The sequence below is a fragment of the Rhincodon typus genome, chromosome 6, assembly GCF_021869965.1.
Source record: "Rhincodon typus isolate 14 chromosome 6, sRhiTyp1.1, whole genome shotgun sequence".
NCBI lineage: Eukaryota > Metazoa > Chordata > Chondrichthyes > Orectolobiformes > Rhincodontidae > Rhincodon > Rhincodon typus.
Genome location: NC_063337.1, coordinates 82093938 through 82116744, shown reverse-complemented (window position 1 = coordinate 82116744; position 22807 = coordinate 82093938). Strand labels below are relative to the sequence as shown.

Here is a 22807-nt window from a genome sequence, read left to right as displayed (position 1 = left end):
AAAAGCAAACAAAAGGAAAAAGCAAACAAAAGGAAAAAGCAAACAAATCATTTGTGCAAGAGATAGTAGGAACTGCAGATACTGGAAAATCTGAGATAACAAGGTGTAGAGCTGGATGATCACAGCAGGCCAAGCAGCATCATAGGAGCAGGAAGGCTGACGTTTCAGGCCTAGACCCTTCATCAGAAATGGGGGAGGGGAAGGGGCTTCTGAAATAAATAGGGAGAGAGGGGGAGGCGGATAGAAGATGGATAGACGAGAAGATAGGTGGAGAGGAAACAGATAGGTCGAAGAGGCGGGGATGGAGCCAGTAAAGGTGAGTGTAGGTGGGGAGATGAGGAGGAGATAGGTCAGTCCAGGGAGGACGGACAGGTCAAGGGGGTGGGATGAGGTTAGTAGGTAGGAAATGGGGGTGCAGCTTGAGGTGGGAAGAGGGGATAGGTGGGAGGAAGAACAGGTTAGGGAGGCGGGGATAAGCTAGGCTGGTTTTGGGATGCGGTAGGGGGAGGGGAGATTTTGAAGCTTGTGAAATCCACATTGATACCATTGGGCTGCAGGGTTCCCAAGCGGAATAATGACAAGCTTCAAAATCTCCCCTACCGCATCCCAAAACCAGCCTAGCTCGCCCCCGTCTCCCGAACTTGTTCTTCCTCTCACCTTTCCCCTCCTCCCACCTCAAGCCGCACGCCCATTTCCTACCTACTAACCTCATCCCGCCCCCTTGACCTGTCCATCCTCCCTGGACTGACCTATCTCCTCCCTACCTCCCCACCTACACTCACCTTTACTGGCTCCATCCCCGCCTCTTTGACCTATCTGTTTCCTCTCCACCTATCTTCTCCTCTATCCATCTTCTATCCACCTCCCCCTCTCTCCCTATTTATTTCAGAACCCCCTTCCCCTCCCCCATTTCTGATGAAGGGTCTAGGCCCGAAATGTCAGCCTTCCTGCTCCTATGATGCTCCTTGGCCTGCTGTGTTCATCCAGCTCTACACCTTGTTAAATCATTTGTGCAAGTTGTGGGACCTCACTGTTAAAGGAATGTGGATTCCACTGCAAAAGACTACACAAAAATTGATCAATAATGCTTTCTACAGAATCACTGAAGTTTGAACAGTAACAATTCTGTCACTATATCATATTTAGTCCTACAGGCACAGAGTGACAAACAATGAACTAATTTTAACATGCATTACTTTAGGTTCTTGCAGAGCTTTTTTTATAGCACATGTTGCTATATAAACTGCATTCAGTCATTCAAAAACTGCATAAACCTGAAATGTAAGTGTTAGTCATCATGCTTTTCATTCTGAAGTAGAATATTCAAATAGAACTGAGATGAAGCTACCACGTGTAACTTGGACATCACTTTGTAGTGCATATTTTTGCATGCAGCTCTAAAAGACAAGGTTCAGTAATTACATGTTAATAGACCATTAAGTATTAGGCCCTTTCAAGTTCCCCAAGGTAATGAAAATAAAAATCAGCTAAATTTTTGAAACCTTTTTCTCTTCAATTTCTATAAGTTAATATGATCATGTTATGCATGATTAATGTCACAAGTTTAAAAGCCAAAAAATGGTGGCAATAACATTTTTGTGCTTAAAACATCTACTACAGGGAATTACCTCCAAATTACATCATATGCAGGATCCAAGCAAACTCCAAAACCTCGTAAGTCTTCCTGTTCAGAGTCATTAAATGTCCTACAGCTTCCATCCAACTTATTGATTAACAGGCATTTAAAGGGTGGTGGCTCAGTTATTGATGAAGGTACCAAGCCTATTTGAACAAACACCAGAGATCAGACTCCCATAAGACATTTAGCCATACCATTACACCTCTTCAAAAGTTTTCAGATTTTTAAGCAAACTAGAAAGCAAGTCCTCATCTCTATATTTCAGTCCTGTCTAGCAACTTGGAATTTATATGCTAATCTAAAAGGCCCTATACTGCACATTGTACAGTGAATGTATCACTGGCTTCTCTAATTGCAAAGTTAATTCTATTTAAAAATGATTTATTATGCTGTGTGCTATGTCATTCAGACTACAATTGAATGAAATCTACATTTTGAAGCCTTGGCTGCAGTACAGAATTAGTTGATTTGTTAGTAGCTTTGAAAATTGACAACATAATTGAATATCAAAGAAAGAAATCTGTCTTGCCTATGATGCTTCTGCTGGCAAATATTTCTGAAGTTGATAGAACATGAGAGTTAATAAGCGCTTCGTCAATGCGTAGGAAGGTCTGGTCTCCACTTGCACCTATCCAGGTAGCCTTACGGCCATACTTTGAGCCTATATTTGGCATTGGAGATGGTCTTGTGTTCCAGAAAGGTATATCCAAAATTGGTCTACCAAGTTGTCCTTTCTACGAGAGAGAAGAAAGCCTTTAAAACATCATACATTTTCACTTCTACTAAGACAAAATTTGGTTAATAACTTGCATTAATGCAAGTCTCTTAATACATAACAGCCCAAGGCAGTCATCAGTAGGTTTTCAGTTAAATGCAGTGGGCAGATGGCATTATGGAGGGTGGAGCATGCACTCTTTGCATAGGAGAATAAAGAGCTCATGAGGTTGAAAACTGTGTGGTGCAATTCTAATCATCATTTGATACCCCTTAAATGTATGCAACTTATCTGCAATTATTTCCTGGGACACCTTTATGTTTAGTAAGGTGAGCAATGCTAGAAACCAAAACATTCCATGCATAGACAAACCTAAGGAGTTTAATGTGAAAGGATATAACTCAAGTCACAGTTATGATTGAACAGTAAATCTTCATTTTGAAACATAACTTTGAGAGAAGGGTTTGGGACCAAGTACCATTACCCAGTAAGTGTAATTTATTAAAATGGCATTATGCCTATGGATGCGAGAACAGTTTGCATTTGAGTGCAGGGAAAGAATGAGGAAATGTCCAAAAAATTCTGTGTTATATTTATTCCATTTAGTCTATAGTCTGACGTAATATCCCAGTAATTTAAGCATGAATTCTAAACCACTGTTTTCCTTCAGCGACAGTGCATGTAAAATATTTTATGTCAAAATAATTAAGGTTTAAGTATCACCCATTAAAATATTGCATAAAAAGTCCTAAAAGAAGATTTCTTACAGAGAAGCTTCCAAACGTGAAGACTTGTCCATCTGCTAATAGTAGAGCTGTGTGGTTACTGCCTGCAGTTACTTGGGTGCAAGGAGCTGGTAAGGCCTGTACCAAAGTTGGCGTCCCTCTGAAATGAAAAATCTATTTAGCAAGGAAACAAACACCACACCAAAAGCACAAAGCTTTCCCGGTTTTATTTATTACCTTGAATTTACATCTCCATGGCCCAATTGCCCATGTTGTCCATATCCAAATGTATATACATCACCATTCTCCATCAGCACCACTATGGATTATTTGGAAAACATTAAAAAAAAGTAAGAACTTGAGAACCAATAACATACAAAAATTTACTCCTCTGGAAAAAAAAACATGTTATATTTACTAACAAGTCAAAATATTCACCTAACTAATCATTTACAAATTTTACCAATTGCTGGAAGGTAAGATTTCCTAGTTCAGTTCTGTTGTTAAAAAAATCTGGCTTCTCAGAAAAGATCAGAGTTTAGCCAAACAATTGTTTCAGGGATCAGAATGACCAATGTCAAAATGGTCTGAAAATTTTTTGATGAGGCATCATTTAATTATTTCTGATCTGCAGCAAAATGCAAATGCTTCTAGACCATTTCAGATGGGTGGAATTATTAAACTTTAAGTCCAGGAACATTAGTTTCCCGTTTATTTTCTATAATAATAAAAATTGTGAATCAATGCATTTGTACCAAATCATCAATCTGACTCCAGCATTTCAACATTCAATGAAGTCATTGCATATAATATGGAATGAAGTCCATACTAATATGAAGTTCAATGGATAGTAACTATAGAACATGGCTGTGTTGAATTAAGTACATGGAAAGTGAAGCAAAGGACTATGTGGTAGTGTTATGAACTATTTTCCAAAGTGACTTCATTTTAACTCTTCACCACTTTGAGGGCATTTAGGAGTGGGGAACAAAGGCTGGCCTCTTCAGAAACACTCAGGTCCCAGGAACAAAACTATAGATGCTTAAAAACACTCTAAATAACGTGACCTAGATGTCAGCAACAACAAAACACTAAAATAGCTTAGGAATACGTTATTGAAGTGTGATATAGATCAATATAAAGTGTTGCATCATACAAACAGGAAAATCTGCATTTAAGCGCACTCACACTGTGTTCAGGTAGTTTTCTGCCATACTTTACATTAAGACTCAAGCGAAGCCCCTTTCCCATACCTTCATATCAGACAGCTTTTTCCCACTTTCCCTCTCTGTGGGGATAAGGGAATTAGTTTTACTGTTTAAAAAATAGCTATACAGTTGTACCATAGTGATGCAGCCTGAATCTAAGATTCCAGACATGTTCTCCCTCATCTTCCTCTCTTTGTAGTTATGTTCAATAAAGGTACTTTAAAAAAGGACAAAGGAAGGCAAAGGCAATGATCACACAGTGAGGAGTGATTCAATGGTGGAAGAAACTTACACTACTGTCTGACCCAGCAGTGAACTTTGGCAACTACTGCCTCTGCAGTTTGATTTCTAGTATCTCTGGGCATTAAAGCTCATCTAAGAAAAATAAACAAACAGTGAAATTCACAGATGACCTTGGGGAAACCTGTGTGGAGAGATCACAGCAGGGGAGCAGATGAGTGGCTAGTGTTTTTTGTAACTCTACAATAGCAAGTAGAGAGGCTTCTTTTCGATACTGTTTCTATTTAGATCTGTCTGTTGATTAAAAATTTTAAACACATAAAACATAAGTACTAAGTTAGCCTGGAGCAGTGTTTTTAGAGCAGTAAGGCTACATTATTTTCTGGGTCTGTAGATCATTAAGGAGCAAAGATGGTTTTAGTAGAGTGATGTGCTCTTCCTGTTGGATGTGTGAGATTAAAGGAGAGTTTTCACGTTACTGATGATTAGTCTGCAGGAAGTGTGCTTGGTTGCAAATCCTATTGGATTGCAAGAATCGGCTGGAGCAACAGTTAGAGGCAATTAGGAATTTACAGGAGCTAGGGGCTATGATGGATGGCAGTTGCAGGAAGGGAGATCTCCAGAAAAGGTAGGAGAAGGCGGCTAGTAGTGCAAGAGTCTCCTGTGGCTATCCCCATCTCAAACAAGTGTGCTATTTCGGAAAATGTAGGAGGTGACGTACTCTCAGGGGAATGTAGCACTGGCAGCCAGGTTTCTGGTACCGAGACTGGTTCCAATGCACGAGGGGTATCCATGTTGCAAGTTGCCAGTTGTGATAGGGGTCTCTCTAGTCAGGGACACAGACAAACATTTCTGCAGACAACAGCTAAACATCACAATGGTGTGGTGCCTCCCTGGTGCCAGGATCAAGGATATCTTGGAGACGGTACAGAATATTGTCAAAGGCAAGAGGGACCAGCAGGAGATTACTGTACACATTGGAACTAATGACATAGGAAGGGATAAAGCTGAGATTGAGAACAGAATAAAGGAAATTAGGCAGGAATTTAAAATGGAGGTCCTCGAGGGTAGTAATATCTGCATTACTCCCAGTGTCACAAGCTAGTCAGAGTAAGAATAGGAGGACAGAGCAGATGAATGCATAGCTGAGGAGCTGGTGCAGAGGAGAACGATTCATATTTTTGGATCATTGGAATCTCTTCTGGTATAGAAATGACCTGTGCAAGGACATATTGCACCTGAATTGGAAGGGAACCTATGTATTGGCGGGGAGATTTGGTACAGCTGGTCGGGAGGATTTAAACTAGTTGCAAGGGAGAGAGTGAGGAAAGAGAGCGGTCAGAGATTGATACAGTTGGGAAAAGGAGCAAGTTGAACAGTCAGGGTCGGCAGGAACAAAGCTGAAACTGAAGTAGGACCGATGAAAAAAATGCAGTTTAATTAAATGCAAGAGGCCTAACAGGTAAGGCAGATGAACTCAGGGCATGGTTGGGAACATGGGACTGGGATAACATAGCAATTACAAAGACATAGCTCAGGGATGGACAGGACTGGCAGCTTAATGTTCCAGAGTATAGATACAATAGGAAAGATAGAAAGGGGAGCTAGAAAGGGGAGCAAGAAAGGAGGGGAAGTGACACGTTAGACTAAGGATAACATTACTGCTGTACTTAGGAAGGATATTCCTGGGAATATATCCAGGGAAGTTATTTGGGTGAACTAATACGAAAGGGATGATCACCTTTTTGGGATTGTAATATAGACCCCCGAAGAGTCAGCAAGAAATTGAGAAACAAATTTATAAGGGCATCTCAGTTATCTGTGAGAATAATTGGGTAGGATTTCAGTTTTACCAACAGACTCGGACTGCCAAGGTGTTAAGAGCTTGGATGGAAAGGAATTTGTCAAATGTGCGCAAAAAATTTTCTGATTCAGTATGTGGATGTACCTACTAGAAGGTGCAAAACTTGACCTACTGTTGGGAAATAGGGCAAGGCAGGTGACTGAGGGGTCAGTGTACAGCACTTTGGGGCCAGTGACCATAATTTTACTAGTTTTAAAATAATGATGGAAAAGGATAAACTGGGCCTAAATGTTAAAGTTCTAAATGGGAGGAAGGCCAATTCTGACAGTATTAGTCAAGAACTTTCAAAAGTTGATTGCGGGCAGATTTTCACAGGTAAAGGGACAGCTGAAAAATGGGAAGTATTCAAAAATGAAATAATGAGAGTCCAGAAATAGTATATTCCTGTTAGGGTGAAGGGCAAGGCTGGATGACTACAGAAATTGAGGCTTTGGTCAAGAAAAAGAAGGGAGCACGTCAGGTATAGACAACAGGGAACGAGTGAATCCCTGGAAGGGTATAAAGGCAGGAGGAGCATACTTAAGATGGAAATCTGGAGGGAAAAAGGGGATATGAAATAGCTTTAGAAAATAGGGTTAAGGAGAATCCAAAGGGATTCTGTAAATACATTACGGACAAAAGGGTAACTAGGGAGAGGGAAGGGCCTCTTAAAGATCAGCAATGCTGCCTATGTGTGGAACTGCAGGCGTAGGGGGAAATACTAAATGAGCATTTTGCATCAGTGTTTCCTGTGGAGAAGGATATGGAAGATAGAGAACCTGGGGAAATAAATAGCAACATCTTAAAAAATGTCCATATTACTGAGGAGGTGGTGCTGAACATCTTAAAACTCAAAAGGTGGATAAATCCCTGGGACCTGATCAGGTGTACCCTAGAACTTTGTGGAGAGTGAGGGAAGAGATTGTTGGGCTCTTTGCTGAGACAGTTGTGTCACTGATAGCCATAGGTGAGGTGCTGGAAGACGAGAGGTTGGCTAATGTTGTGCCACTATTTAAGAAAGGTGGTAAGAAAAATCCAGGGAACAATAGACTGGTGAGTCTGACTTCAGTGGTGGGCAAGTTGTTGGAAGGAATCCTGAGGGACAGGATTTACGCGTATTTGGAAAGGCAAGGGCTGATTAGGGACAGGCAACATGGCTTTGTGCGTAGGAAATCGCATCTCACTAACTTGATCCAGGTTTCTGAAGTAGTAATGAAGAAGATTTATGAGGGCAGAATGACGGATATATGGGCTTCATTAAGGCATTCGAGAAGGTTCCTCATGGTAGACTTGTTAGCAGAGGGTGGTGGTGGAGGATTGCTTTTCAAACTGGAGGCCTGTGACCTGCAGTGTGTCACAAGGATCGGTGCTGGACCACTGCTTTTTTGTTATTTATACAAGTGATTTGGAAGTGAATTTAGAAGGTATGGTTGTTAAGTTTGCAGATGTCACTAAAATTGGAGGTGTACTGAACAGCGAAGGAGGTTACCTCAGAGTACAATGGGATCTTGAATAGATGGGCCATTGGGCCGAGGAGTGGCAGAAGAAATTTAATTTAGATAAATGTGACGTGCTGCATTTTGGAAAGGCAAATCAGAGCAGAGCTTATACACTTAATCATAAGGTCCTGGGGAGTGTTGCTGAACAAGACGACCTTGGAATGCAGGTTCATAATTCCTTGAAAGTGAAGGTGGTGTTTGGTCTGCTTGCCTTTATTGGTCAATGCATTAAGTATAGGAGTTAGGTGGTCATGTTGTTGCTGTACAGGACGTTGGTTAGGCCAATTTGAGCATGGAATGCCGTTCTGATTTTCCTGCTATAGGAAAGATGTTGTGAAACTAGAAAGGGTCCAGAAAAGATTTACAAGGAAGTTGCCAGGGTTGGAGAGTTTGAGTTATAGCGAGAGGCTGAATAGGCTGGGGCTATTTTAACTGGAACGTCAGAAGCTGAGGGATGACTTTATAGAGGTTTATAGACTTTTCCCTGGGGTGGGGGAGTCAAAAACTGGAGGGCATAGGTTTAAGGTGAGAGGGGAATGATATAAAAGGGACCTGAGGGGCAACTTTTTCACACAGAGGTTGGTGCATATATGGAATGAGCTGCCAGAGAAAGTGGAGGCGGCTGGTATCATTACAACTTTTAAAAAGCATCTGGATGAGTATATCTATAGGAAAGGTTTAGAGGGATATGGGCCAAACACTGACAAATGGGACTAGATTTATACAGGATATCTGGTCGGCACGGACAAGTCAGACTGAAAGGTCTGTTACTGTGCTGTGTACCTGTGACTCTAAAGCCTGTTCCTGCTCACTTGAGTGTAGATCTCCCATCAGTACAACAGCAACTGTATACGCACTCATATCTTTTCCCCCACAGTTACTGAAGCCCTCCTTCCCCCTTCAGAACCCCCTAGACTACCTGAATTTCACCACCTTTCCCAGATAGAGAGGAATCTGGAACGGCAAAGCAACGGTGATGATGGACAATGGGAAACATTTTTCAATTAAGGGTCAAATTTTATTTTATTGACATGGGAGAGAAGCTGCCTTCAAACTCTAGATTCTAGCCTTCTGTTCTGTACCTACCTTCAAATGAAAGGTACCTAGTTCCTTAAAATTCACATTTATCTTGATAAAACAATAATTCTCTGTTTTATACAGGTCTGAGCTTTCCAGAAATGACCAAACAAGGCTGTGCTACAGTGCATCAAAGTTTAATCTAAATTTATCTGGAGGGAGGTAAACAAGGGCTTTTATCCCACCCAGGAGTGCAAGAGCCGCATATCCCAGACAGGAAAGTATTCAATTCTTGAACAAACTCACAAAAAGAGGATTATCTGATATGGAAAAGGAACCTGGTTATTTTTGAACAGTTTTGCCAGGAGTTATTTGACAGAATGCTTGTAATTTGAACTCGACAACATTTCATATATAAAGCATAAATAACGTGAACCATTATTAAAATGGTGCATTTCAAATTACAATTTCATTCACCTTTTATCCCTACCCAATTCCTGAACCAAAAAAGCTTCAGTACTTTATTTTCAGCCATAGTGCAAAACACAGGCCTAGTTTTCCCACCCTCTGAACTCATTTGTTTTCACGTCTCTGCAATACCTCTCTGCTGCTCCCAATCTAGTTCAGGCAGACTCAACAGATTGAGCGGAGCAGGCCATATTCGAGGAAATTTAACATCTTTAGCAAAGGCAGGCGTGCAGGTAAGAAAAATCGAAAGAAACTTTCAAATTCCCTATAATGGTTTTTGAACAATACTTAAAATTCAAACATAGCTTCCAACTGGATAATTACATCAATTACAATTAGTCAGACTAATTATCAGCGTCTGGAGAAAGAGCAGACAAACAGATAGTTGAACTTTCTATTGTGGTCTCTCAGGAATTTGCAAATTAATATATCTGAAATATTGAATGGATAAAATCAAAGTGCTGTTTACTGATGTTAAACAAAATATAATTTACTAGATCTTTAGAACTAAATGATATCATCTTGTTACGATGTAATGCAACTTTTGTCCTTAGTTTACATAACAAGACTTAAATTTGCTGATATATTAGCAGATCCTGGTCTAATTCAATGCATATAATGCTCATGTATTTACATAACATATGAATATCTTTACCCAGAGTTAGGATTAAAACACAATCCTGTACTTTGAAATTAGGAACATGTCATGAAAAAAATTATGGTCACATGAATTTTACACAATCTTTTTTCTCTTATGGTTACAAATAAATGCTTCAAATTGAAACTGGTGACCTGTAAATGTAGAGTTCCTTAGGAGGAGCACAAATCTTAATTTTTTTTCTAAATTATACAAGAAATTTATTTCTTTTAAACAAGGTTCCTTTAAAACACGATGAGGATGTTACATCTGTGAATTCTGACAAATTCAAAGTTGACAAATTCAAAGTAGAAATAACTTTATTAAAGAAAGCCTTTTATTTTGATAATGGCTGAATCATTTTAATGATCCATTAGAAATAAAGTATGGCTAGATACCAGACATCAGATATGCTAGCTGTAATTAGAGTCTACAGAAGCACTGGGGGTTCTTGCAGGGCTATTCAGAGTACTTAAACGAAATCTCGAGAAACTGTTTGCCATGACCCAAGTAACAATGGTAGATACTTTTACTCTAATTGTAACTGTTTGGTAACGTGATGGTCAATTTACTGAGTGGGCTGTCCAGAAGGGTGATTTATAATTTTCAAGTGGATTTGTTGATCATCCAGAAGCAACATATCCAGAGATGTTAGTGAATCAATGGTTTGAACTTTGGGGTGAGGGAAATGGATCAGAATGTTCTTGTCCAGTACTGTAAATTCCCCTATCGAGACAGACTATACTTTGAACCAGTTCAATGGAAATGAAGAGCTTTAATAGTTCTCACGCACTTTAAAGGCATTCGATGTTTTTTCCTCTATTTATTCAAAGCGCCACATAGTATGCACACCTGAGTGATGGAATCCACAGCTAACTTGGACTGCTTGGAGCTCATAATGAAGACACAAAGCCCCTGGAGGATATGTTGTAATCTTGCTGGTGTCTTTCTCCCCCCTTTCTCCATTGGCATCTGAAAAGTAACAACCAACCACAGAGTAATTGAAACACAAATAGCAAATAGTCACAAGTCGTCTGATATTTGCTGGATATTCTTGACTATAACAAATAGCAACTTAGGTTTCATCATAAAGCCAAACACACTTTTCACAAATATTTTGCAAATTTTAAAATGCAATTTTTGTTCTTCTATTAAACCGATTGTATAGCTGAGCAAAATTTTGAGTTACCAGCCACACCTACTTTTTTCTGGATTTTTTAAAATAATGTAACAATGGAATCAACCAAAACCACTATTTCATTGAATGTTTCTATAACAATTGTATCAAAATCTGCAGTTACTTCAGGATAAGTTATTTTGATACATGATGTGACAGGGTCCAATTTTTGCACTGTACCCATTCACCTCAAGGAAGGTCAAAATTTTAACCTTTGCCAGTGGAAGGGGCAGTGGATATATAGATAAGTCTAAAAAAGACGATGTTTCCCTGGAGAAAATATACCAATAACTATCAATGATAGCTTAAATTACAACACCAAAAAGGTCTCAACTTGTAGATCCCTTGATCGCTCCTATTCATATGCTGCTTTGGTCAGCTGGATGTCCATCACAAGCAGAATATAGCAGTTTAGCTCAGGAAAATCCAAACCATAACACACACTTTTCTACAGGAATACATTCCACTTGATCAAGCTCAGAAATTTCAGGCTCAAACGGGCAAAGCTAAAGCTTAAAGTTACATTGAATGTTCGGCCACCAAAATATGTTACTTAGTCCAAACTGATCCATACCACACATTTGCCTTCTCTTATCTGACTAGCATTTTATTCTATTTATCTTTCACTTGTATTTAGCAGAGTCTCCTTAAACACATTCATCTCAAATGCCAATTGCACACTGGCTGTCTCTAAGGGCTGACGCTGCTCCATCCACCACCGACGCCGACGCAACTCCGCCCACCACCAACGCAACTCCGCCCGCTGCCGCATGGCCCACCACTGATGCCGACGTCGCTCCGCCCACCACCTCCACAGCCAGCAGCTCCAGAGGAGACAGCAACACCCAGCTCTGCCGAGTCTTCAGCATTCCCCCAGACCTCCCCTTTACTGAGGACGAACGCTCGGTCCTCAGTAAAGGGCTCACCTTTGTCCCCCTCCACCCACACATCAACGAATACCGGTCACGTTTGGACATTGAGCAGTTTTTCCACCGCCTCCGCCTCTGCGCTTACTTCTTCAACCGTGAGCCTAACCCTCCCTCTACTGACCCCTTCTCCCGCCTCCAACACACCCCCTCCTCCTGGACACCACCCCAAGGCCTCCTACCCTCCCTCGACCTATTCATCACCAACTGCCGTCGAGACATCGCCTCAACCTCTCCACCCCTCTCACCCACTCCAACCTCTCCCCCGCAGAACGTGCAGTCCTCCGCTCCAATCCTAACCTCACTATAAAACCCGCAGACAAGGGAGGCGCAGCTGTAGTATGGCGCACTGACCTCTACGTCGTCGAGGCCAGGCGCCAACTCTCCGACACCTCCTCCTACCGTCCCCTTGATCATCAACCCCACCCCCAACCACCAAACCATCATCTCCCAAACCATCCACAACCTCATCACCTCAGGTGACCTCCCACCCACAGCCTCCAACCTCATCGTTCCCCAACCCCGCACCGCCCTCTATCTCCTTCCCAAAATCCACAAACCTGACTGCCCTGGTCGACCCATTGTCTCCGCCTGCTCCTGCCCCACCGAACTTATCTCCACTTATCTCGACTCCATTTTCTCCCCCTTGGTCCAGGAACTCCCTACCTATGTCCGTGACATCACCCATGCCCTCCACCTCCTCCAGAACTTCCAATTCCCCGGTCCCCAACAACCCATCTATAAAAAAATTTCTGAAGAAGTGTCTAGGCCCGAAACGTCAGCCTTCCTGCTCGGCCTGCTGTGTTCATCCAGCTCTACACCTCGTTGTCTCTAAGGGCTAATGGCCTACTTCTGCTCATCAGTGCAATGTTCCTATGTCTTAACTATTCCACATTCTGGCAAGTTCCATTTCTAATCACACCCTAGATAAACACACTTTTCTAGATTTTTAAACAACACATTATATTTATGACTGGGCTTTTGAATTTCCTGGTGAATGGCAAAAACTCACAACCATGTAGTTCAACTGCAATGAGTCAGAGAGTACATAATTAATGCCATGCAACATGCAAGTGCTTTGTGTGTTTTGGAAATCAAAACAATGAATTTTCATTTTATTGTGAGACAAAGGCACTTCTGGAATTTAACTAATTCGAACTGCAATGAGGGGATTGGGTGGTGGGGGTGGGGGTGGGGGTGGTCGTCATCACCAGGGCCTGCATGCACAGTCACATTTGTCCAGCACCAGATTTCTGACTAGTTTCTGCAAATGTGGCCACTTATGAACCCCAAAAGTTGTCAGCCTCACAACAACTCTCTGACTGGTTCCTGGGCAGATGAACAGCTTCAGTGCTTCCAGCAGACTGCTAGAATAGTAGCTCCATGTTTGTCTGTCTGTCTGTACTAAAAGTACAGAAAGGAAGCCAGTTATTTTTTACCACCAGTTGCTGGAAGCTGGAGCCTTTCACCAGTAACTTATATACTTTGTAATTAATGTACCAATTATCCTGTGCCACCTCCAGTGGAGTGAAAGAACCTGGTGAAGAAAATTAAAGAACAGGCAGTCTTGGGAAGCAAATGGAATATCTCACTGAATCTACTGTGGACTGTACAATTGAACTGTTTTTCCCCAGTACTTTTCCCTCAACCTATACAATCAATATTTTATTGTTTGTCCATGCTTATGTGTGGGAGTGTGCATGTGTGAATGCACAGGGGTTTAAGAGTCTCAACTAGGAGAGTTATATGGTAATAGTTCATAGTTTTGTTTAACTTTGGCTAGAACACATTTACTTGTAATAAACAGTAGTTCTTGTAAAGTACCAGAATTTGACCGGTGTTTTATTTTAACTAGACTCCATTAAATAGACAAACTAGGGACTTTGCATACTTCGATTACATCATTAACTTCTGCAGTCACCTTGAGAATCCATGCATTTTCCCAACTGGGTTGTAACAAAACACAAAAAAAACTGTAGTTTGAAGCTATAAATGAAGTAGGGGACTAAACTGAAAAGTATCTTCATCCCACCCATTCCAGACCTGCGGCGTTGCCAAAAGTCATTTTGAAAAACTAACAAAGAAATCAAAGAACTGCTGATTTGTTCGCTGTGGGGGATAAGTGACCAGTATAACGCTGATAAAGGCAAGAACGATGATTCAATCCTGTATTTCAAAAGGGATCATACAACAGTACAAGATAACTTGTTAAGTGTTCACTACTTTTTGAGATCTCAGTAGTTTTTGTATGTGGATGTTCACTGGCATTATGCAAAAGGGAGCAACAGCTTAACTTTTGATGTTCACAGGAATACTGTATGATCAGCTTTATTTCCCATTGCATAAATGAAGGGCATTTTCTCCAGAAAAACAAATAGTGGGGGTATAAAAATTTAACACTTATATGCTGTTAATAATGTAAATTGAAATACAAGAACAATCTGTGTGATATGGCTATATGATTACTACCAACAAACAGAATCCTGTTTACTCAAACCTTTCAACATTTTGGAAATGAATTTTCAAAAAAAAGAATTAAGATCAGAAAATAAAGTGCTGCCATTAGGATTTCAGCTAGTAAGTGTGCATAAAAGAGTTTTCAACTGTGGTAAGACAAACAGCAATACAATTATCCAAGATTATATCTGAACAGCCACATATTAATACAAAGTATGGGTAGACATCTGTCACGGCACTGGTGGGAAGATGTTGAGATGATTTATTTAAAAGCAACATGCAATTTTAAAGCTGACAGGCAATTAAAGCTGCAAGTACAATCAAAAGGTATATTAGTGCCAACAGTAAAGGAACTTAGTGACAATCCCATCGTACACAGTACTTAAATCTTTAAGATTAAGCCAAGAAATTAAAAAGGATTCCTTGAACCAGAACTCAATACACAATTGTGCCCAAGTTGGTCCAATGTACAAGCAATAAGATCAAAGATTAACATGCTGATGAATTTCGTGAATTGGTTTTCAAGAGGAAAGAAAATTAAAAATGTGAATCAATCAGACTGATCACTTGCAATTAAATTTTTTGAGCAGAGTTCAGGTTCAAGAAGAAACTTCACCTTTTATCCTTGTCAGTCAAAGCAAAATGCATGCAGCAACTACATCTCTTACGAATATGTAACCTTCCTTTGCCCAACTCAGAAGAGATTAAGTGAGAGATTTTTACGTCACACAAGCAGCAGCAATTAACAGGAGCATTCTCATCATAAAATAACTACTGCATCACAGTGCTTCCCTAGTTACAGTAGAATCCAGGTCAAATGATTTTAATAATTCAATGATTTAATTTTTTTTCTAGCCCAAGAAGCCCCCCAATTTAAGTATGAATCAGAAGCAAATCAACAAAGGGAAGCGGTAGGCAATTGAATTTTCAGTGATGTTCCGAACCTACAAGTCACCAACTGTAGACCATGAGCTGTGCTAAACTGTACATCTGACCATTATTTGTTAAATAAAGCTTGTGTAAAAACAAAAGGTACAAAGACGCCAAATGCAATACAAGCAACCATTTATGATAAGACATTTGTGACAGGAAAAGATTAGTTGCAATTATCAAAACAAATTAAGTCTTTTATCCCCCAACTCAAGAAAGAACACAGAAAGCCCAAATGCAATATAATAATGGATTGTAAAGCAATCTGTAAATTTAACTATATTTTAGCAAAAAATTATTTCCCTTTCTCCAAAACAATCTGTATTCTTCATAACAGAATTGCACAAATTTGGAACAAAAAAAAACAGAAATCTAAAAAAGCAAGCAGCATTCTTTCTTGTACAAAGAAAAGCAACCAAGCAATGTTCGCATTCAACCTAATCAATCAATCTTAAGCCAGAACAGTTTTATTTTCTCCTCAGCTTACTCAACATCAAAACACAAAAGCAAAATCAATTTTGTACAGTTGTCCACGTTAGACAGAGACTCAGCTGACAGAAGAATATGAATGGCAGGATAGGTTGTAGTCTTCCAGCCAGTAAGGAAGGATGACCAAATACCTTTATGCTTGTCCCGTTTATGCTTTAGCTTTGATGGAAGGGGTCTTAGTCTGGCTATGGCCTGTTCTCGATGGTTCAAATAAATGGGACCAGGAAATACAATGGGGCCTGAGGAGAAATAACTTGCACATGCATAGGAAAGCTCACAAATGAAATAATTGTCAAAACAAAAATAAAACATTTGTCTATAGTATTAATAGAGAATGGCATCTGCTGAATTCGAGGCTTTAAAGAGAAAAAGGCTACATTGTAGATAGTAGATAGCAAAAAAAAAGAAAAAAAAGTGTCAACAAATGGTAGAGTGGTAACAAATCATTAACATAACAAATTTCAAAGAAATTCCAAAGGCGTGTTTAATCAATGACTGTGCAACACAAAATCTGAACAAATCACAATTATAAATTTGTGCACTTGAATTTAGTTGTTTTACTTCTCATATTATTATTGTTTTGGTGTCACTGGGTTAAAACCTTGGAACTCCCTCCCCAACAACATTGTTCGTCTATTGACAACTCATGGACTACAAAGTTCAAGGAGGCGGCTCACCACCATCTTCTTCAGAGCCACTAGTGATATGTAATCAACTCTGCCCCTACCAGTGAGGCCCACATGCCGTGAATAAATAATAAAAAATAACACACTACAAATATGCTCACCCATAAATTTATTGAACGACTTAAAGAAAAATGTAGTTCTGCACACCTTGTTTAGCAAAGTAATAGATACATGCACAACAAAATCTCTATTCAGATTACTGTGCTGCTGCTTTGAAACTACAAACAAGCAAACTACTGTATTACTACACCCCATGCTCTAACTAATACTTCATGATATCCCTCGTAGTGGGATGTTAACAGCAGTTAGCAATTTAGGAAAACCACTTGTAACACATGATCTCAAAAACTTAACCAAAGCAGATCATCATCTTTTTGAGAATGATACTTCAAACAAATCATTACTTTTATTTCTTGTTGCAACTAAAATTTAACTGTATTTGCAGCATGCCTTCACCCAAAAAGGTTTTCAATAAAAATACGTTGTACATCTCAAGTAGCAATTATAGTCTTGGAAAGTATACTTGTAACATTTAAGATAACAGAAAAAGGCATTTTGCACTCTATTAAGAAGATAAAAATTTTTATATTATTTACCGTATCTAAAAATTTCCACACTACATTGGCTGACAACTGAAGTAGAGATAAAACTAAAAAAGCAAAAAAATTCTATTACTTTAAAATAGCACTGCAACTCAGAGCACTCCTTCAGTATTGCACATTGCGGCATGGTGGCTGAGTGGTTAACACCACTGCTTCACGGAGCCTGGAACTTGGGTTTGATTGCACCCTCAGGTGACTGTCTGTGCAAACTCCACATATTCTCCACATGTCTGTGTGGGATTCCTCTGGGTGCTCCAGTTCCCTCCCACAAGTCCAAAGATGTGCAGATTAGGTGGATTGGCCATGCCAAGTTGCCCAGTGTCCAGGGATGTGCAGGCTAGGTGGGTTAGCCTTGGAAAATGAGGGAGTTACAGGGTTAGGGTGGGTCTGTGGGGGTCTGGATGGGATGCTCCTCAGGAGGATCAGTGTGGACTTGATGGGCCTAACAGCCTGCTTACACACTGTAGAGATTCTATGAATTTTCTAAGATATAATCTATTGATGAGACGTTGAATTGAGGCTTCTTCTGCCTATCCCAACAATTTAGGGAGACATTAAACATCCTGTGACACTGTTTAAAAAGTAGCAGGAAATTCTCTGACCTTAGAAATATTCATTTCTCCACCAGAACCAAAAATAATGAGTTACTAATCTCATGATTATTTGTGGGATCATTTTAAGCTTCCAACAGCTGTTATAGTTACCAAGATAACAACAGCTGTACTTTAACATAATTAATTGTACATGAGGCACATTAAAGGTGATGAGCTATGATAAGGAATTACATAAAGAAACCAACCTTCCTATCAAAGCTGAATTTGTTTAGAATTCAAGTCTATTCATGTCTTAGTTGTTGAGTGAAGCATTTGTGCCCTGTCAGGTAAGCTCCCAGCCCTACTAGCAATTAGAGTTAACAATAGCTGCTGCACCTACCCACAGTCAATTACAGTAATGATCCAGGATGGACAAACTATGATGTATGTTAATCTCTGCTCAAGCCACCCAGCTCATGATATCACAAGGTAGCAGATGAGCCGTTAAACTAGCAACCTTTAAAAAAAGTTTATTACAGCTCTTTATGTGTTCACTTGAAACATTTCCTATTCCTCTCTCCCCTTTAAATCTCACCAAAAAATGACATCTTCAGCCAAGCTTTTGGTTATCTGTCCTAATATCTCTGCGAGAAATGATACCAAATTTTGATTGACAACAGATCCTGTGAATACTTTTATTAAGTTAAAGGCAAAATATAAATGTAAGCTGCTGGTGGCTATTATGCAAAGTCTTTGTCAAGGAATACTTATTCAGGCCAGCTAAAGTGTACTACATATTGTAACCGTAATACCTACTCCAGATTTAATGGCAGACTGTAGGACACACTTTATGATTATATACACCTGCTTAATCATATTAAGGTATACAGCTTTATAAAGAAAAAATGTACTGCAGCCATCAGTTGTTTCCTTTTACATGACTCAGCATGATCCTTCAGATCCTATGCAAGATTAATAAACAATCCGCAATAATGTCGAATGTTTAATATATATGTGTAAAGGAGCTTTTTTTTTAAATTTGTGCTTGAAAAACCACTTTAGATAGTACCAGTTGTTACTTAAGCCTTTACAAAAAAAAACATACCTCTCGCTTCTTCTAATCTGTGCCTTCTACTCAACCGTTGTCTTTTCTCTTCTTGTCTTAGTTGAATATGTTCTTCTATATTAACACCTGGTGGGACAGGTCCTGCTAAAGAAATCAATCATTTGATTAAAACAAGGTGTGATGAATGGAAACTACACTATCTAATCATTCTTCCATTTTCTGGTTTTCCTGTAACAAAAAGACACAAAAATTCCCAAACCGCAATTTATGAGAGGCTATTCTCAGCTATAACTGTATTCACAGTCTTGATTCATTCATTTTATACAGACATGTGGGTTTTACTCAAAAGTTTTCCTCTGCATTTCAAAAGTTGTGACATTCTTCTATCCTCTAACAGTTTAATACAACATATACTGCACTGTGCAAAGCTGTCAACAATTATGGGAAAATAGTAGCAGAAATAGGTTCAAAAGCAGAAGTTGCTGGAAAAGCTCAGCAGGTCTGGCAGCATCTGTGAAGAAAAAAATCAGAGTTAACTTTTCAGGTCCAGTGACCCTTCCTCAGAACTTCTGTTTTTGTTCCTGATTTACAGCATCCGCAGTTGTTTCGGTTTTTAGCAGAAATAGGTTATTCAGCCCCTCTAGCTTACTCATGTACACAATGTCACATTCTGAAATGAAGCATTGTACGGAAATGCACTACAAGATGAAATAGTTTTCAAATATTAGGACTGAATGTCTAGAATAAACAGTCATCAAATGAACTGCAAGTGCAGTTAATAATGGCAGCTCATTAATAAGTATTTTTCTACAAATCAAAGCAGAAACTTCAAATCAATTAAAAGCCAAGTAGGTATGCATTTAAGAGAGACAACTATAATAAGGATATTCAGAAGGGCAGGGGAATAGAAATACAGAAATATTGAGAAAAATCCCTACAGGTTTAATATCCTTGGGGGTCTACAGTTGCAGGTTCTAGGATGCTGGATATTTTATTGTGTCTCTTGATATTGTGATTAAGAATATAATGCTGAGATAGCACGTGACAGTAAACTTCAGAAAAGCTGATTTATATTTCACAAAAAAAACTCACCTAAAAGTAGATCTAGAGGGATCATCTCTTTAACGGCATCAAGAATTCCCCTCTGCCTTGCCTCTTGACCATCAAGTTCTCGGGCACAGGCCTTACAGCAACCACATAGAGCGCAACCAGACTCACCGGACCCACAGCCACAAAGCCTAAAATAGATCACAATAAAAAATATCTCACTACAAAACAAAAATCTCACCACGTGTCCTTGATGGTCATTACAATCCACTACTAGGGTTACCTATTCATTTGACATTTTTCCTTACACATAAATTAACAGATGCTGCACCTACTGTACATGTAACAAGATTTCTAATGAGCTGAAGATGAATCAGCAAAAGAAAAGTCACTAAGATGGAAGTAAATACACACAGTGAAATCTGAGCCAATAAGTAATATTAAAATGTGGTAATGGATGATGCAACAAATAGAGAATGCTGGAGAAACTCTGCAGGTCTGACAGCGTCTGTGGAAGGAGAAGCACAGTTAACATTTTGAGTGAGATTTAACTCTTCTTCAGAACTGAAGAAATAAGTTTGTTTCAGAATTCCAGTACTGCATTATTTTGCTTTCGTTTAACAGGTGATGCAATTGATTTGGACTTTTCCAGAACTGGAACCTGAATAAATTATGTTAGTTGGCTAACTTTTAATTTTGCAAAGAAAAAAAAAAAAAACGAGAAAAGCAAATCTACCACAAACTGAGCAGTGGTGTATAAATTGAGATGAATACAAAACACAAGTACATTCTGCTCAAAGCAAAAATTTAAAGTGGAGCAATAATTTTACTTGAGTATTAATTAAAGATTACCTCTAACCAGGTAACCGGTAAGAAGAACTACCACCTGGGAGGCATTGTCCATAGCCGCATTCATCAGATGTTCATGCCTCATTCTGACTTGTATAGAATAGCTTGTGCTAAAACAAACTTAGGTCTTTGAATACAGTAGCTAAGAATTCAGGTAAGGCAACACAAATTAAAATCAAAACTCCAAGATTGATTAATTTAATGTTGGGCAGTCATCAAAAACTATGAATGATTATTCTATTTTCCATTAAGTTAAAATTATATGTCAGAATGCGAAGCCAGAGGAAAGTGTTGAGCAAAAAGGTATGGAAGTTTGACTTGTTTACATTCACAAATGATTATGCTCATTCTTATGGCGGAAGTAGAAAGAACAGTAAAATTACTTTACTGATAGCATACTTCAAGTGTGCTAATGGTAATGTCATTTCTGACTCCTTCAATCATCATTACCACGCGAGGTTAATTTTAAATTAGCCTGTGTCTATGAAGCTTTTTCGGATGGCCTGCATTTAATTGAAAAATCAATTCCAAAGTTTATTCGGGTGCCCACTGAGAACTGAAGTTCTTAGTCGTGCATATCTACACATCTATATCTGCTTACAGTTGTGTTGATCTGACAAGTTCCCTTATATTCAAAAAAGTCAGATACAAAGATAACCTCCCTTAGATAGTGTCTTGGGAATGACTATGTATCTATTCCTGCAGAAGAATAACAGTGACTTCAAATGAGGATTTTTGCATAATGGTCAATTATTCCAATATATGTGATGTCAGTGGCCATGAAAACCCAATGTTAAATGGAAGCTGCATTAATTACAAAAAAAAGTTCTCAGAGAAATCTGACAAGGAAGCCACTGCCAACTATGAGAGATAAAGGACTCAATGCAAGGCCAAGTACTGCAGATGCTGGAAATCTGAAATAAACAAAGTGAATAAACTCAGCAGGTCCAGCAGCATCTTGGGAGACAGAAATAAAGTTAACACTTCGAGTCCAATATGATTCTGCTTCAGAGTGAAGATAAAGCGTTGACCCATACTTCAGAATAGAAACAAAAGCAAGAGAAAAGTCAATAAACAAAATGGCAGAAAAGACACCATTTTTGAATAAAAAGAGCTTGAGATTTTTCTCCTCCCTTCCCTACTCTCCCTAACAAAATAAACAAATCATATCTGGTTTGGTATTTGAATGAGCACGATTTATAGTTGCACCCAGAAGAGTAAAGGCAAAAGATTTTCAGAGGTTTCCATGATTGACAATATCAAATAGGTCAAGAGGATTCCCTTCTATTAAGCAAGACTAACCCAAAACCACATAAGAAACAAGACAATTGATAATCGTTAATAGAATTAATGACCAATTATCATTATAATCACTATGGATGAAAAACAATGATCTGAAAAATTACCATATTTACTGCAGCTGATTAAGACATTATACAACAGTTTGAAAAAGCAGTTTCAGGCACTTAAAAAAAAAAAAAATCACTTTCTTAGACCTGCACACAATTAAATTACAGATCAACTTATGGAAAAAGATCATGACTAAAATGTCAAACTGTCTTCCCCTCTCCACCAATGCTGCCTAAATTTGGGCGTTTCCAGCATCCACCGTATTTTGCTTTTGTTATAGATTACATTTACTAACTCTGCGGCACTTTGCTCAAGTATTTATTTTACTTTTTGATAATTACTTTAACATACATTTACTGGTTCAACAGGAAACAATGGACCCTTGTGAACCCACCCTCCAGGAACTCTGTCTGGTCGCCCACTGCTGACACAACTGGCTCCATAACCTGTGCAGTCTCCACACACAGTGCAAACCATACACTGGTCCAGCTTCCATTTGTGCATTCCAGGAGGGCACATAATGGACTTTTCATCCTTTTCATCCAGCTCCTCTTCTAAATCTTCATCCATTGCTGTTGCCATGTTTTCCATATTGAAACCTATTCAAAGAATAAACACTTAATTCAAAATCTGCCTGCCTAAACTTGTCTTTTTATTTATGTAATGTCCATTAATTCTAATTTGAATTGGACAATGATATAGCT

The 22807-nt window shown here is 39.2% G+C and overlaps 1 protein-coding gene across 1 annotated transcript in view; it reads right to left on the bottom strand.

Moving 5' to 3' along the window:
* mycbp2 (MYC binding protein 2) overlaps positions 1 to 22807 on the bottom strand; it is a 214825-nt gene that overhangs the window by 125233 nt on the left and 66785 nt on the right. The window contains exons 11-19 of the mRNA XM_048598403.1: positions 22498 to 22702; positions 19950 to 20095; positions 18897 to 19001; positions 16102 to 16209; positions 10844 to 10963; positions 3317 to 3398; positions 3122 to 3239; positions 2169 to 2373; positions 1629 to 1782 (exon numbers count right to left, since the gene is read on the bottom strand). Of these exons, the coding sequence (XP_048454360.1) occupies positions 1629 to 1782; positions 2169 to 2373; positions 3122 to 3239; positions 3317 to 3398; positions 10844 to 10963; positions 16102 to 16209; positions 18897 to 19001; positions 19950 to 20095; positions 22498 to 22702 (1243 nt within the window). The remainder of the gene's footprint in view (positions 1 to 1628; positions 1783 to 2168; positions 2374 to 3121; positions 3240 to 3316; positions 3399 to 10843; positions 10964 to 16101; positions 16210 to 18896; positions 19002 to 19949; positions 20096 to 22497; positions 22703 to 22807) is intronic.